The sequence below is a fragment of the Bemisia tabaci genome, chromosome 2, assembly GCF_918797505.1.
Source record: "Bemisia tabaci chromosome 2, PGI_BMITA_v3".
Lineage (NCBI taxonomy): Eukaryota > Metazoa > Arthropoda > Insecta > Hemiptera > Aleyrodidae > Bemisia > Bemisia tabaci.
This window is the reverse complement of record NC_092794.1, coordinates 59,227,382-59,239,738: the sequence shown is the minus strand read 5'-3', so window position 1 is coordinate 59,239,738 and position 12,357 is coordinate 59,227,382. Positions and strand designations below refer to the sequence as shown.

The 12,357-nt window shown below is 39.9% G+C and overlaps 1 protein-coding gene across 1 annotated transcript; it reads right to left on the bottom strand.

Annotated features, from left to right (window-relative positions):
• Positions 1–1,887: 1,887 nt before the first annotated feature.
• On the bottom strand, positions 1,888–8,961 carry LOC140223840 (uncharacterized). The gene is made up of 2 exons (XM_072295968.1): positions 3,773–8,961; positions 1,888–3,114 (listed from the first exon to the last, which is right to left on the bottom strand). The coding sequence occupies exons 1-2, from the start codon at positions 3,792–3,794 to the stop codon at positions 2,765–2,767; spliced, it is 372 nt and encodes a 123-aa protein (XP_072152069.1). The 5' UTR covers positions 3,795–8,961; the 3' UTR covers positions 1,888–2,764.
• Between the last annotated feature and the right edge of the window lie 3,396 nt (positions 8,962–12,357).

The window sequence follows — 12,357 nt, the reverse complement described above, 5'->3', positions numbered from 1 at the left end:
GTTCAAGAGAATTTGGAGACTGATTTTACGGCAAAAATCGACGTGTTATTCGACATTGCTTTATGCAATACTCTAGATATCATGGAAAATGAAGAGGATAAAGCATTTTTAATTCTTCAGCAAAAACCTGAATGAGAATGCATAATATCCACAGTGAAGGATACTATCCTTGCAGCAGAGGTGAGGAGAGCAGACAAGAAGAAAGCTCGCGCCCAGGAGAGAGTTTCTCGACAGGAAAAATTCACGCTCGCTTATGAGTCCCGCCAAACGGAAGAAAATAAGTTTTTTCATTTCATATGAAATCACTGAAGGTTTGATACATCAATAAGACTTTGTTTACCCTCCTTTTCATTGGTGTATTTGACGCGGCATCAATTAGAAAGTTTTATTCAATCGGTTCAATCTGGCTTCGCCAACTTACAGCTGATGTTGATTGCCTGGCCTCACCCAGGGGGCTAAATGACACATTAGCCTCATTTACTCAAATCTTCCCCAGTAGCCGAGTGGTCAAGGGCATTGCCCACGGTTATAAAGAGTGGGGTTCAAACCCCAATTAAATCATATTTTTTCGAGAAACTAATATTACATTTTTGATTATAGCAAGTAACTGTGGCGGGGGGGGGGGGGGGTCAGTACCAGAAAATGTAAGTGGGTAAGCCATATTGAACCTCTCGAATAAAACTTTCTAATTGATGTCACGTTAAATGCACTAATGAAAAGGAGGGTAAACATAGACACTATGTATCACAGGGATTCTACATTTTTCATTCCATATTGGAATTACTGCCATTGACATTAATGTGCGAAAACTTCACATAATAGAAAAACACTTTAAGCACTTCCCGAATTTGGGGCAATTTTCTTTCATCAAATTTTTCTTAAACTTTTCCAATTAAATTTACACTAATCGCTTTTGATCGCGTAAAGGGCTTACGATTCGACAACATCGCACCTATCTTTTTAATTAGTCCTTAATTAAACCTCTCATGCAAACCTCTCATCAATAGCAGCTTTTATTTCCCGGAGATTTTCAGGGCTGTTCTGTAGTTACGGCAAATTTTCCCCACTTACACTCCTAACCGTACAAACTATATATGTATTTGTCACTCTTTTCATCACTTCCTTGTATGGCTCATATTTCCTCATCTATATTGAAAAAGTATAATGCATTTTCATTATGGATAGAAAATGTGGATGCTTTTCCACCGGATATCCCCCTCCCACCCCACCGTTCGTTCCTCTACGCCGGTGTAAAGCGGCGATGCGCAACCCTGCCGCGCGCGCACGCTCAGCGGCGGGCCGGCCGCGGCGCGCCCCGCCAGCCCATAGCCTCACGTCGTCATTGGGCCGTTTGTGACCTTACGCTTCAAGATACGGCAAAACGGACGAAATTTCTGCCCTAAAAGGGCCGTAACTTGCCATTTTCCTTCAGAATTGATGTGTCGCTTGCCAAAATTTTTGAATTTTGGGTTTAGGCCCTTTAGGCCCTTTGAGGCACGGGTTAAAATTTTTTTAAAATTTTTTCCTTTTAGGGGGTTCATTTAGAGACTACATAGAAACTTTTTAGGGGTTGACCAACTTGATTTTCGGCCTCCATGGCTCCATTGGGCCAATTTTGGTGGAAGTTGATGAATTGTAGGGCATTTTTGAAGTTTCCTTCCGCGGTTAGTAAAGCCCCACATTCCAGTGCACGGTTAGAACGCCGATATACACGCTTGGGTGTGCTATTCCCTATGATCATTACCACAGGAGTTGTTCCGGCAGAGCAGGGGAATGCCCCCCTCGCCCCCCCCCCCTCCCCCCGCTCGTCGCTAATTGAGGTTGACCGCCATTGGGCCAATTTTGGTGAAATTTAACGAAATATAGGGCATTTTTGAAGTCGCCTTTCGCGGTATTTGATGGTAAATGCCGCAATCACACGCTGAATGTGGCTTAAATGTGGAAGTCATCGGTCCGATGCCTGAATTTTGCGCGCGACGCGCAAAATTCAGCAACGATTCTCAGCAACCATCGGACTAATGTTAAATTTGTCTGAAATGTTCGAGTAGATTTGATACACATCTGGATGAAAATAACTCGAATGTGCTAAATTTCAGCCGTTGGGCGATGACTGTTGACTTCCACATTCAGCTGCTAAATTCAGCGCGTGATTGCGGCATAAAGGAATAATGCCGTTTCAGGGTTAGTAGACACAGTATCGGAGAATGCTGGGAAAATCTCGAAATGAAAGGGAAAAATTGTTGCCAGTTGGGCTTCCATTGCTCTGTCGGGCCAATTTTGGTGAAACTTGATGAATTTTAGGGCATTTTCGAAGTTTCCTTCCGCGGTAAGGAAATTCGATGGCTAAGGAATGATACCGTTTATCTCAGGATTGCCACAGTCAATCCTGGAATTGTCAGGGAAAATTGTTAGGTCACCTTTATTTGCTGTCTAGAACAATTTCTGTCGTTTCAAACAACACATTTTGCTTGAAAACTATGTTTGCTCCACCGTCTAGAAGTCGTTCGAACACTTCCTCTTGTGTGTCGTGGCTGCTTGAGCTGGCGGGTCTGCTTGAGCTGGCACTGCTGCTTGAGCTGGGGGGACTAATTGAGCTGGCGGGGCTGCAGGCCGATTATTGAAATTGATAGACAAAGCGATAGACAAAGAAGACATAGGGTGTATAGAGCGATCCTACTGGTTGACATGGTTGGTCCTTATAGACTAAGGAAGAAAATGATGGACTAACTGTCGGGTCTTTCGTGGGTTGCCGTTAGTCAGTCCATTACCTATCTCCTATGTCTATTGCCACCACCCGCTTCCACCAAAAGGATCCCTCTAAATCCCTTTTGTCGTCTTTGTCTATAGCTTTGTCTATCACTTTCAATAATCGGCCTGCAGGTCCTCTAGGGAAAGGATACGCCGATAGGGGGTACACATACGCTGATCCTGGGTATGCCCAGTTGTGTTGAGGTTGCATGTAAGAATACGGTACGGTGTAAGTTGGCAGTGGCTGACTGGACGGGAATAGCATAGGTGATCTCTGCTCCACCAGCGGCTCCGGAGGCGGAGGTGGCGGTGGTCTCGCTAATTCTTCGATATCATTCATGATTTTCCTCTCATCAACACCATTAACTGAAAAAAATGAACGTTATGGCCAGAGTGAGTCCTGAAGAACAGCCTCATTTTAAATCAATTTATTTCGGGGAAGCCCCTATTAATTGCAAACATCTCTTACTTCTAACCGTATTCTAATGTTCGACTCTAATATCATTTCGACTACATTTCTCAATAAGGAATGGCTATTCTGGCTCATTTTAAGAAACAATGCAGTATCGTACATTTCCCTATGAGGAATGGTGTTTCAATAGATGAGCCCAAAAAAAAAAAAAAAAAAAAAAATGTAAAAAATGCACAATTTTACACTTTTACACTAAAATGAACTACGTTCCTCGCAAAATTTATTCGCCTTGTTCCTTTTACTATAAATACGACCAAATAATACTTCCTTGTGACAAGATGAAGTCAAATTCCCTTTAAGGGATCATTCGCGGTCCACTTACCACTATCTTAACTTTTCGGAGCAAATTCATATAATGTGAAATATAATAATCAATTTAGTTCATTTAACTGGCAATTGCACCAGTTTCATTTTATTTATTTATTTATTTTTTTCCAGAAATTCAATTTTTCAGATATCTACATTCAACAGATTATCATAGGAAACTAAGTGTAATTTGAATATCTTACATAAAAAAAGTAAATAAATAAATTAATAATAATAATTACTTACGCAACATTGCCAAAATTGTCATCCCTGCAATATTTTTTACATCCCGCTCCTCCAGTTTTCTTTTGATCTGCGCCACCTTCAGTGCGTGTCTAGCTCCTACTGATTCCTAGAGAAAAAACATAAGTATTTAAGAGTAAGATGTAGTATGCTCACTGCTCAGGATTGGCAATTCTTGGAAGTTGACAACAATACTGCATTTCATCCAGTCCAAAAAATATGTAGAAAAATTGATAGTACTTGGCGAGGCTGCTATCATTCACTCATCACTGACTGTTTAAAATTTCAAATTACGTTGGTAAATTTAAAATTCGTTGCATGAATTCAGTAATTTTACTGCAAAGAATGTAAGTTCCACAATCCTAGCAACATTGCAATGCTCTTGATTTCATTTTGCAAAATGTTATCCATACATTGCGTATGTTTACAACTGAACCATGTCGAAGCAATCCCTGCAGGATTCCAAACACCTTTTTCACCATTTCATTTGAGAATTTTTCTCTCCTTCATCAAAGAAAATGTCCCGTTAGGCGAACACTAGAAATGACTGCTGAACATTGCAAGACACGCTTACCAGGGATACACATAATATGCACCTTAAGAAGAAATTCCTGATGTTTCCTACAGATTCTGCAGAAAAGTTGTTCTCGTAACAAAAGACAGATTGTCAGAAGACAATGCTTTGGTAAAAATTCATGGATCCTGAAGTAAGATATTTAATTTAATAGTCATGCTTACCTCTGGTACTAGCCTGTTGAACGGTATCCCTTGTTTCCTGCCTCCTCTTGCGCTCCTGCCCTCGGCACTCATTTCCAAAATGAAAATGTAATCAACAAGTGTTTTTAATAAAATTTATCTGGAAACGTATGTTATTTGTGCTTCCTATTGGGATTTTTATCAGCTACGATGCTACGAGCAAGAGGTAACGGAACAACTCATACTCAGACTGACGAGAGTAACGTATGGCATTCAGGCATTGGCATGGAAGGTTAGGTTGAACAACGGATGAACGGAACAAGTACCAACATTATTTTTTGCGACGAACAAAATTCACCACCCGGAATACACATCAGCTTAAGGGGCTACCCTCCTCCTGATCATTAATCTGGCGTCTTTTTGCAAAATCTACTGCAACCGTAAGCGTCTCGGCATGAGGTGGCGCAGATGAGAGGCGTCTTTCCTCGCTTGTCACGAGCGTCAATTTGAGCGCCGTGCCGGAGGAGTAATCCGATGACGATGTCTCACCAACTATCTAGCATATCTTCAATTGTCAGGAAATTTCAACAAAATGAGTCAGGGACTCTAATTTTTTAAATTCTGTGGGAATCCTGTTATCTGCAAATTAACGATTTTACACGATGAAGAAGAAACTTCGCCATTTTTTTTTTTTTTTTTGTGATTTTCAGGTCGGGTTTAAAAAATCAGGTTTAAACGACAAGAAAAAATACTCTTTATTCGATCAGATTTTTGCTTGAATCAAAAGTAAATCCGCTCAAATTAAGAGGCTTGGTTCTTGATTTAAGCAAAAATCCGATTGAATCAAGAGTATTTTTTCTTGTCGATATTTTTAAGAGTCTGGATTCTAGATCCACTGTGTTTTTTTCCAGTGAAGAAATAAGTCGGATACGAAAGATCACGTTAGTTTCGTAACTGATGTTTCTTGAGTCGCTAATTTTGAATTTGATTTCAAATTCCCTACAATTTAACACCTTGACCTTAATTGTGGGCAAGCTTATGGCACACTGCGGCGCGGCGTGCTTGCCAGCTCGAAACGCGCACTGACGCCTACAAACCTAAGGGGAAACTTCAAGCGTTGCGCAATGCGTGAAGTATCCTGTTAGGTTTGTAGGCGTCAGTTTTTTTTCCAGTAGGCGTGTGCTTAACGGCTACTTTTCGGGAACGTGATTACTGTTACTGCTACTCAAAAATCACAGTGAAAAGTAGCAGTGATTTTTCACAGGATAACTGACAAGGATAACCTAAAAATACCGCCGTCTCCAACAGTTTCGCCTCGTTGATGCGAAAACTGGATTGGCCTTAACCGGACTGGGGAACCGAGTGCCTTGAGTGAACTGATTTAAATAAAATGCAGACTGAGTCGCAATTTAGTACAAATAATGATAGCAGCAAGAAAATGAAGGAGATAAAAATTATTTATTATGAAACATTATGAATTCAATTTATTTTCGAATACTTAATTAGAACAAACCAAAAAATAGGTATTAAATCTCATTTTGAAACAGTTACGTTAATTCTTAGGTAACATTGTCAAAATAACAGGTAATTTCAGCTTATAACATCATCAGCATCAAACATAAAATGGCGATGGCGGTCGAGCTGGTCCAAGGTCCCTGGTCACTACCCACAATGCATTGTAATATTCGGAGATTTCACGTGATTGGCTATCCGCCCTATGATGCTCCTCTGCTCTGCCACTACTGTTATCATGCTCCTTTTAAACTGCTACTGCTCTTTTTGCTTCGTTATCGCAATCGCAAAGTATCCAACTGTAACTATGATTAACCATGTGCATGCTCATTCATAAATTTTTTTCGCCGTCTAACACTAAAGTTTTGGTTACTCACTGTTTACTATCAGCGACTAACTTTTGATGAAAACTGCCCAAAAAAAGAGCAGAATAACAGGTGTTCCTCACCAGTCACAGTGATCGATCACTGCTACTCAAGAATCACAGTGATTTTTACCTGCTACTGCGATCGCGGTCACAAGCCTATTCCAGTGTTCAAATTGACACTTGACGATGGAGATAGGTGTTTTGGAAGCTTTGAAAATGATTAATCGTCTCTGATTTCATGCTCTTAGTGAGGCTCCTCAAAGAGCAAAGTCGCAATCCGATTGAATCAAGAGTATTTTTTCTTGTGGATGTTTTTAAGTGTCTGGACTCAAGGTGCAATGTGTTTTTGTTTCCAGTGTTCAAATTGACACTTGACGATAGAGATAGGTGTTTTGGAAGCTTTGAAAGTGATCAATCGTCTCTGATTTCATGCTCTTTGTGAGGCTCCTCAAAGAGCGAAGACGCAATCCATTGAAACAAGAGTATTTTTTCTTGTGGATGTTTTTAAGCGTCTGGACTCTAGATCCAATGTGTTATTTTTTTCCAGCGTTCAAATTGACACTCGACGATAGAGATAGGTGTTTTGGAAGCTTCGAAAGTGATTAATCGTCTCCGATTTCATGCTCTTTGTGAGGCTCCTCAAAGAGCAAAGACGCACTTGGCGGGCGGGTTGGCGGAATCCCGGGCGCATCGGAGGGCGAGCGAGTTTCCGAGACGATGACTCGAGCGCGGCTGAAGGCTGCATTCATAGTTCGCCGAGTCAAATCAGCGAGGAAACAAAAGTCGCCGGTCTGTTGCTCGTCAAGTATGCAAGCTTAATTTGAAATCCTTTTCACGCGGGCAAAGGCGAGAACGCCAAAGGTCCCGGAGCCCCCGCGGGAATTCGCCAAGTTTACGACGAACGACCCGACGCACAATGGATCAAGTCAATAGGAGAGGTCGGACATATTTTGGAAACTTTAAAAGCTCATAACTCCGTTTATACAAAACTTCGAGGTTTTAAAAGTGGTTCCATTGGTTTCTTCATGAAATTTTCTTTCAAAAGCACTACTTATAGTTGAAATTGTGACGAAATAAACATCAAAATTCGCAGTTTCAGTCAAAAGTTTCATGTCCGACCTCTCCAATTGACTCGGTCCACTGTGCGACGCGACGACGATGAAGCCAGCCCCGTGATGGCGAATCCATCACTTTATTGCTCCGAGCCGGGCCCGGCCACCACCGCACCCTCTTTCATCTCCGGCCGATTCCTCTCAAGTATTCTGCCCTCCTAAGTGAAATTAGAGCACCTATAAGTGTTGCTGGAATATTGTCGTTTCAACCCTTGTAGGCAGAAAACTGTATCGCTTTCTGCGGGCTGATTGTTGAAAGATGCAGAGCAACACTGATTAACGGAATAACATTACTTTAAGGATGAGAAAACGAGCTTTTTATTTTGTATAAAGGAAACAAGTGTTACATGTCAAACATACAAAGAACAGGGTTCTTTATTCAGGGAAGGTTCAGAACAGGTTCAGGGGAAGAACACATCAGCCAAGCCACCAAGCCACATCGGGATCGAACCGAGAAAAAGAGGTTTGAAGTTTGGCTTCTCACTGGAAAAAAAAACACATTGGATCTTAAGTCCAGACTTTTAAAAACATCGACAAGAAAAAATACGCTTGGTTCAATCAGATTCAAGCTTAAATCAAGAACGAAGCCTCTTAATTTGAGCGGATTTCCTTTTGATTTAAGCTTAAATCGGATTGGATCAAGAGTCCTTTTTCTTGTCAATGTTTTCACGAGTCTGGACTCTAGATCCAATGTGTCTTTTTTCCCTATTAGAAGTTATTACTATGAATCACCGTGATCAGCGTACAGCATCTTCCTAGTAGGTACGCAGATAATCAGTAGAGCTGTCGTTTCGCACCTAAATAAAAACCTGCCGAATGCGGTCATCCGAGAACTTGCTGCGGCAAACATTCCGTCCATAAGTTGGGAAAAGCTGCACTCGATTCAATGGATATGGAGGTATACCGAGCAATTAAAGCGTCCGCCGGATGAGAGTGAGAAATTACTGGGCGCGGAGTTGGCCGTCGAGTGAGCGACTCGCTCTTTTCAGCGCAATTAACCGACCTACAGTGGAGTTCATTTTGATTTTATCTATAATTCATTTCCCAATTTCATAATTTCATCCGAAACAGGAGGAAATTAATCAAAATGCTCGCGCTGTCAAAGAGACGCACGTTGCGCTGCGCTGCGGCGTTGCCCGCCCTTATTTCCCCTGTTTTCATGAGTGAGTGTTTTTCGAGATAAATATACAAGCTATTTGACTCATCAGGCTTCAGTTTCTCTCCCGAGTTTTATCCGAAGAGGCTGTTTTCATGATCTTTCCGCTTACAGCCTGTCAATAAACTCAATGATCAATTGCCGCCCAGTGATCAGGGGCGGGAGGTGGAGGACATCACACGCTTTTAAATCAGTTTTCCATACCGACACTGGAAAAAAAAACACATTCGATGTAGAGTCCAGACTCTTAAAACCATCGACAAGAAAAATCACTGTTGTTTAATCAGAATCTAGCTTAAATCAAGAACCAAGCCCCTTAATTTAAGCGGATTTCCTTTTGATTTAAGCTTAAATCTGATTGAATCAAGAGTCTTTTTTCTTGTCAATGTTTTCAAGAGTCTGGACTCTGGATCCAATGTGTTCTTTCTTTCCAGTGGACTGTGAAATTACCAGACCATGTACCTCGGTTTGCGACGTCATAGACTTCCTGTCATACTTTTATTTGTTAAATAGAGAACTACTCAACGTCAATTTAAGATTCTAAAAAATTTAAAAAACTTTTAAGACAATTTTTGAACCACTCACTTGCATAAAATCTTCTTTTCACGGAAGCGGACGCGTTTCGGAGGTTACCTGCCCTCCATCATCGGCGCGACTGGTCAATTCCAATCAGCTGATTTCGGTCCCGGATTATTTCCCGTCCCTCCATCGTTGTCACATCTCGAGTGTATTGTTGTAAACAGTCTGTTATTTACTCCCGTTAGATCCGTATTAAAAATGTTGTTCTTATTTTGGTACATGTAAATACTTTCCCATATGTCTAGTTTATTTTTCTCAGTGACTTTTCTTAGCAGTTTCGGTTCAAACGATATTTCGTGTCCTTCTTCCCAGTAGTGTAGAGCTACTGCTGATTTCTCTGTTTGTCTATTTCTAACACATCTTTTATGTTCTTGGGCTCTTACTTTCAGTGAACGGCTGGTCTGTCCTATGTAGAATTTATTGCATTCTGTACAGTTAATTTGGTAAATACCTTTCTCCTCGTTGTCAGGTCTTCTGTTTTCAATCTTCCTGCTAAATTGTTGGGCAACATTGAACCTATTGGTGAAGCTTAGTTTTATGTTGAACTTCTCAAAAATCCTACGAAAAGCTGGGGCATATTTCGGATGGTATGAGAATTTCTTAAACCTCATCTCGGCTTTCTCTATATTTAGCTTTGATGTTTCCTTATTTAGGGTTCTCTGCTTCACTTTTTCATTCAATTTCTTGATTTCTCCTTTGTTAAAACTATTCTTTTCTGCTATCTCTAAAATTTTCTCTATTTCTATTTTGTAATCAGTTTCGTTCAAAGGAATGCTGTTTGTTCTGTGTAGCATGAAGTTGAAAGCTGCGAGTTTGTGTGGTCTGTGGTTGAACGCTCTGTTGTTGATATATGTTTCCGTGCTCGTAGGTTTCCGATATATTCCGAATTTGAGATTATCTTTGTCCCTATGTACGATTAGGTCTAAAAAGGGAAGTTTTTGTTCTTCTTCTACTTCAAGTGTGAATTGAATTTTCTCGTGGTATGAGTTAAGAATTGTAAGGGCTTCGTTAATATGGTGTTTTTTTAGTATCTCTAAGACATCATCTACGAACCGAGACCAATGTTGGAAAATTTTCGGGTATTCTTTAATAGCTCTGCATTCAAATTCACTCATGACCAGCTCAGCTGTCAACGAGGAGATCGGGTTGCCCATCATTAGGCCGTCTAATTGTTCGTAAAGTTCATTGTTGAAGTAAAATGCGTTTTGAGTTAGACATAAATTTACTAGTCCCGCATATTCTTTAATTTTCATCGAGCTTATTCCATTTTTGTGTAGCCAATTTCTTAAGGTGTCTAGTGCCAAGTTTACTGGTATGCTAGGGTATAAAGATTTTACGTCAAAGGAAACAATCCTGTCATCTATTTCCAGTTTTATATTCTTAAGTTTTTCTACTAACTCAATCGAATTCCTTACACTCTTCGATTCAAAAATTTCAAACAACTTGAATCTCTTGATTAACCATTTTGCCAATTTGTATGTGGTGGCTTCTCTACAATTTACAATTGGTCTCATCTCTTTTCCCGGTTTATGGATTTTCGGGTAAGCATATAAATAAGGTAGCTCAGCTGTTGTGTTGGTTAACCATTTCTTCTCAGTTTCAGGGATTACACTTACTCTGTCCAGGTTATACTTGAGTTCCTTCTTATAAGCGCTCAGCGGATTCTTCTTTACTTTCTTAAAATTACCATTTTCTAGTAGTAAGTTGCAGCGTTGTATGTAATCAGTCTTCTCCATTATCACGGTGTTGTTCCCCTTATCTGATTTGGTGATATACAAGCCTTTCTTCTTCAGGTTACTAATCACTCGCCTCCTGTCGTTATGAACTTTTTTCTCTTTTTCTGACTGTTTGCCTATGCTCTCTAGGATGGGTATACATTTCTGGTGTATTAAGAACTTTTCATTTTCATTAAGACCTCTAGTTGCGTTGTCAATGTCAGCTATATATTCAGTTATTTCTGTGGGGTAGCTGTAACAACTTTTTAGTCCTTGTCCTAAAATTTCTAATTCTTTCCCTGTTAATTTTTGACGTGAAAGGTTAATGACGTTGTCTGGAGCTGGTTGTTTACATTTCGGGCGATATATCTTATTACATAAAACCGCTAGCTTCTTTTTTAATGTATTCTTCTTGTTGTGCTTTTCTTTACTTAATCGGGTGTATAAATGCCTTTCAAAAGAACCCCAGAGTTCTGGTCCAAAGTGGGTTCCCAATCTTAAGTGCATGCTGTAGGCCCGATTTTCAAGAATACTTCGTTCTCTGTATTTGTCACTGATTGTTTTTTGCAATAATTTCTTCTGTAGAAATTCTTTATTGCTCGTCAATTTCTTAAAACTATTTGATATAAAATTGGGAAAAACTCTGTTTATCTTACATAAATTCAAGAAACGGATGTCAACTGCTAACAAGTGGATGCGGATCTTCATTCTAAAATATTCATTCGTTGACTTAAGATGATCTCTGTGCTCCGGGGAGTGTCGTATCTTCGAGAATATGTCTTTGTTTTCAGAAATACCAGTCATCTCCATATCCTTTGAGGTGAGTTGATGAAACGATTTTTTAGGAGTTTAAAACACTACACAAGAGTAAAATTTAAGATTCTAAAAAATTTAAAAAACTTTTAAGACAATTTTTGAACCACTCACTTGCATAAAATCTTCTTTTCACGGAAGCGGACGCGTTTCGGAGGTTACCTGCCCTCCATCATCGGCGCGACTGGTCAATTCCAATCAGCTGATTTCGGTCCCGGATTATTTCCCGTCCCTCCATCGTTGTCACATCTCGAGTGTATTGTTGTAAACAGTCTGTTATTTACTCCCGTTAGATCCGTATTAAAAATGTTGTTCTTATTTTGGTACATGTAAATACTTTCCCATATGTCTAGTTTATTTTTCTCAGTGACTTTTCTTAGCAGTTTCGGTTCAAACGATATTTCGTGTCCTTCTTCCCAGTAGTGTAGAGCTACTGCTGATTTCATGCTACACAGAACAAACTTCATGCTACACAGAACAAACAGCATTCCTTTGAACGAAACTGATTACAAAATAGAAATAGAGAAAATTTTAGAGATAGCAGAAAAGAATAGTTTTAACAAAGGAGAAATCAAGAAATTGAATGAAAAAGTGAAGCAGAGAACCCTAAATAAGGAAACATCTAAGCTAAATATAGA

Bases quoted from the DNA above. Each gene is read 5' to 3' on its own strand.
- LOC140223840 (XM_072295968.1), bottom strand. From the start codon at position 3,794: ATGACAATTTTGGCAATGTTGC. The intron at 3,115-3,772 runs GTAAGTAATTAT...CATTTTTTTCAG, and splicing joins GACAATTTTGGCAATGTTGC to TTAATGGTGTTGATGAGAGG.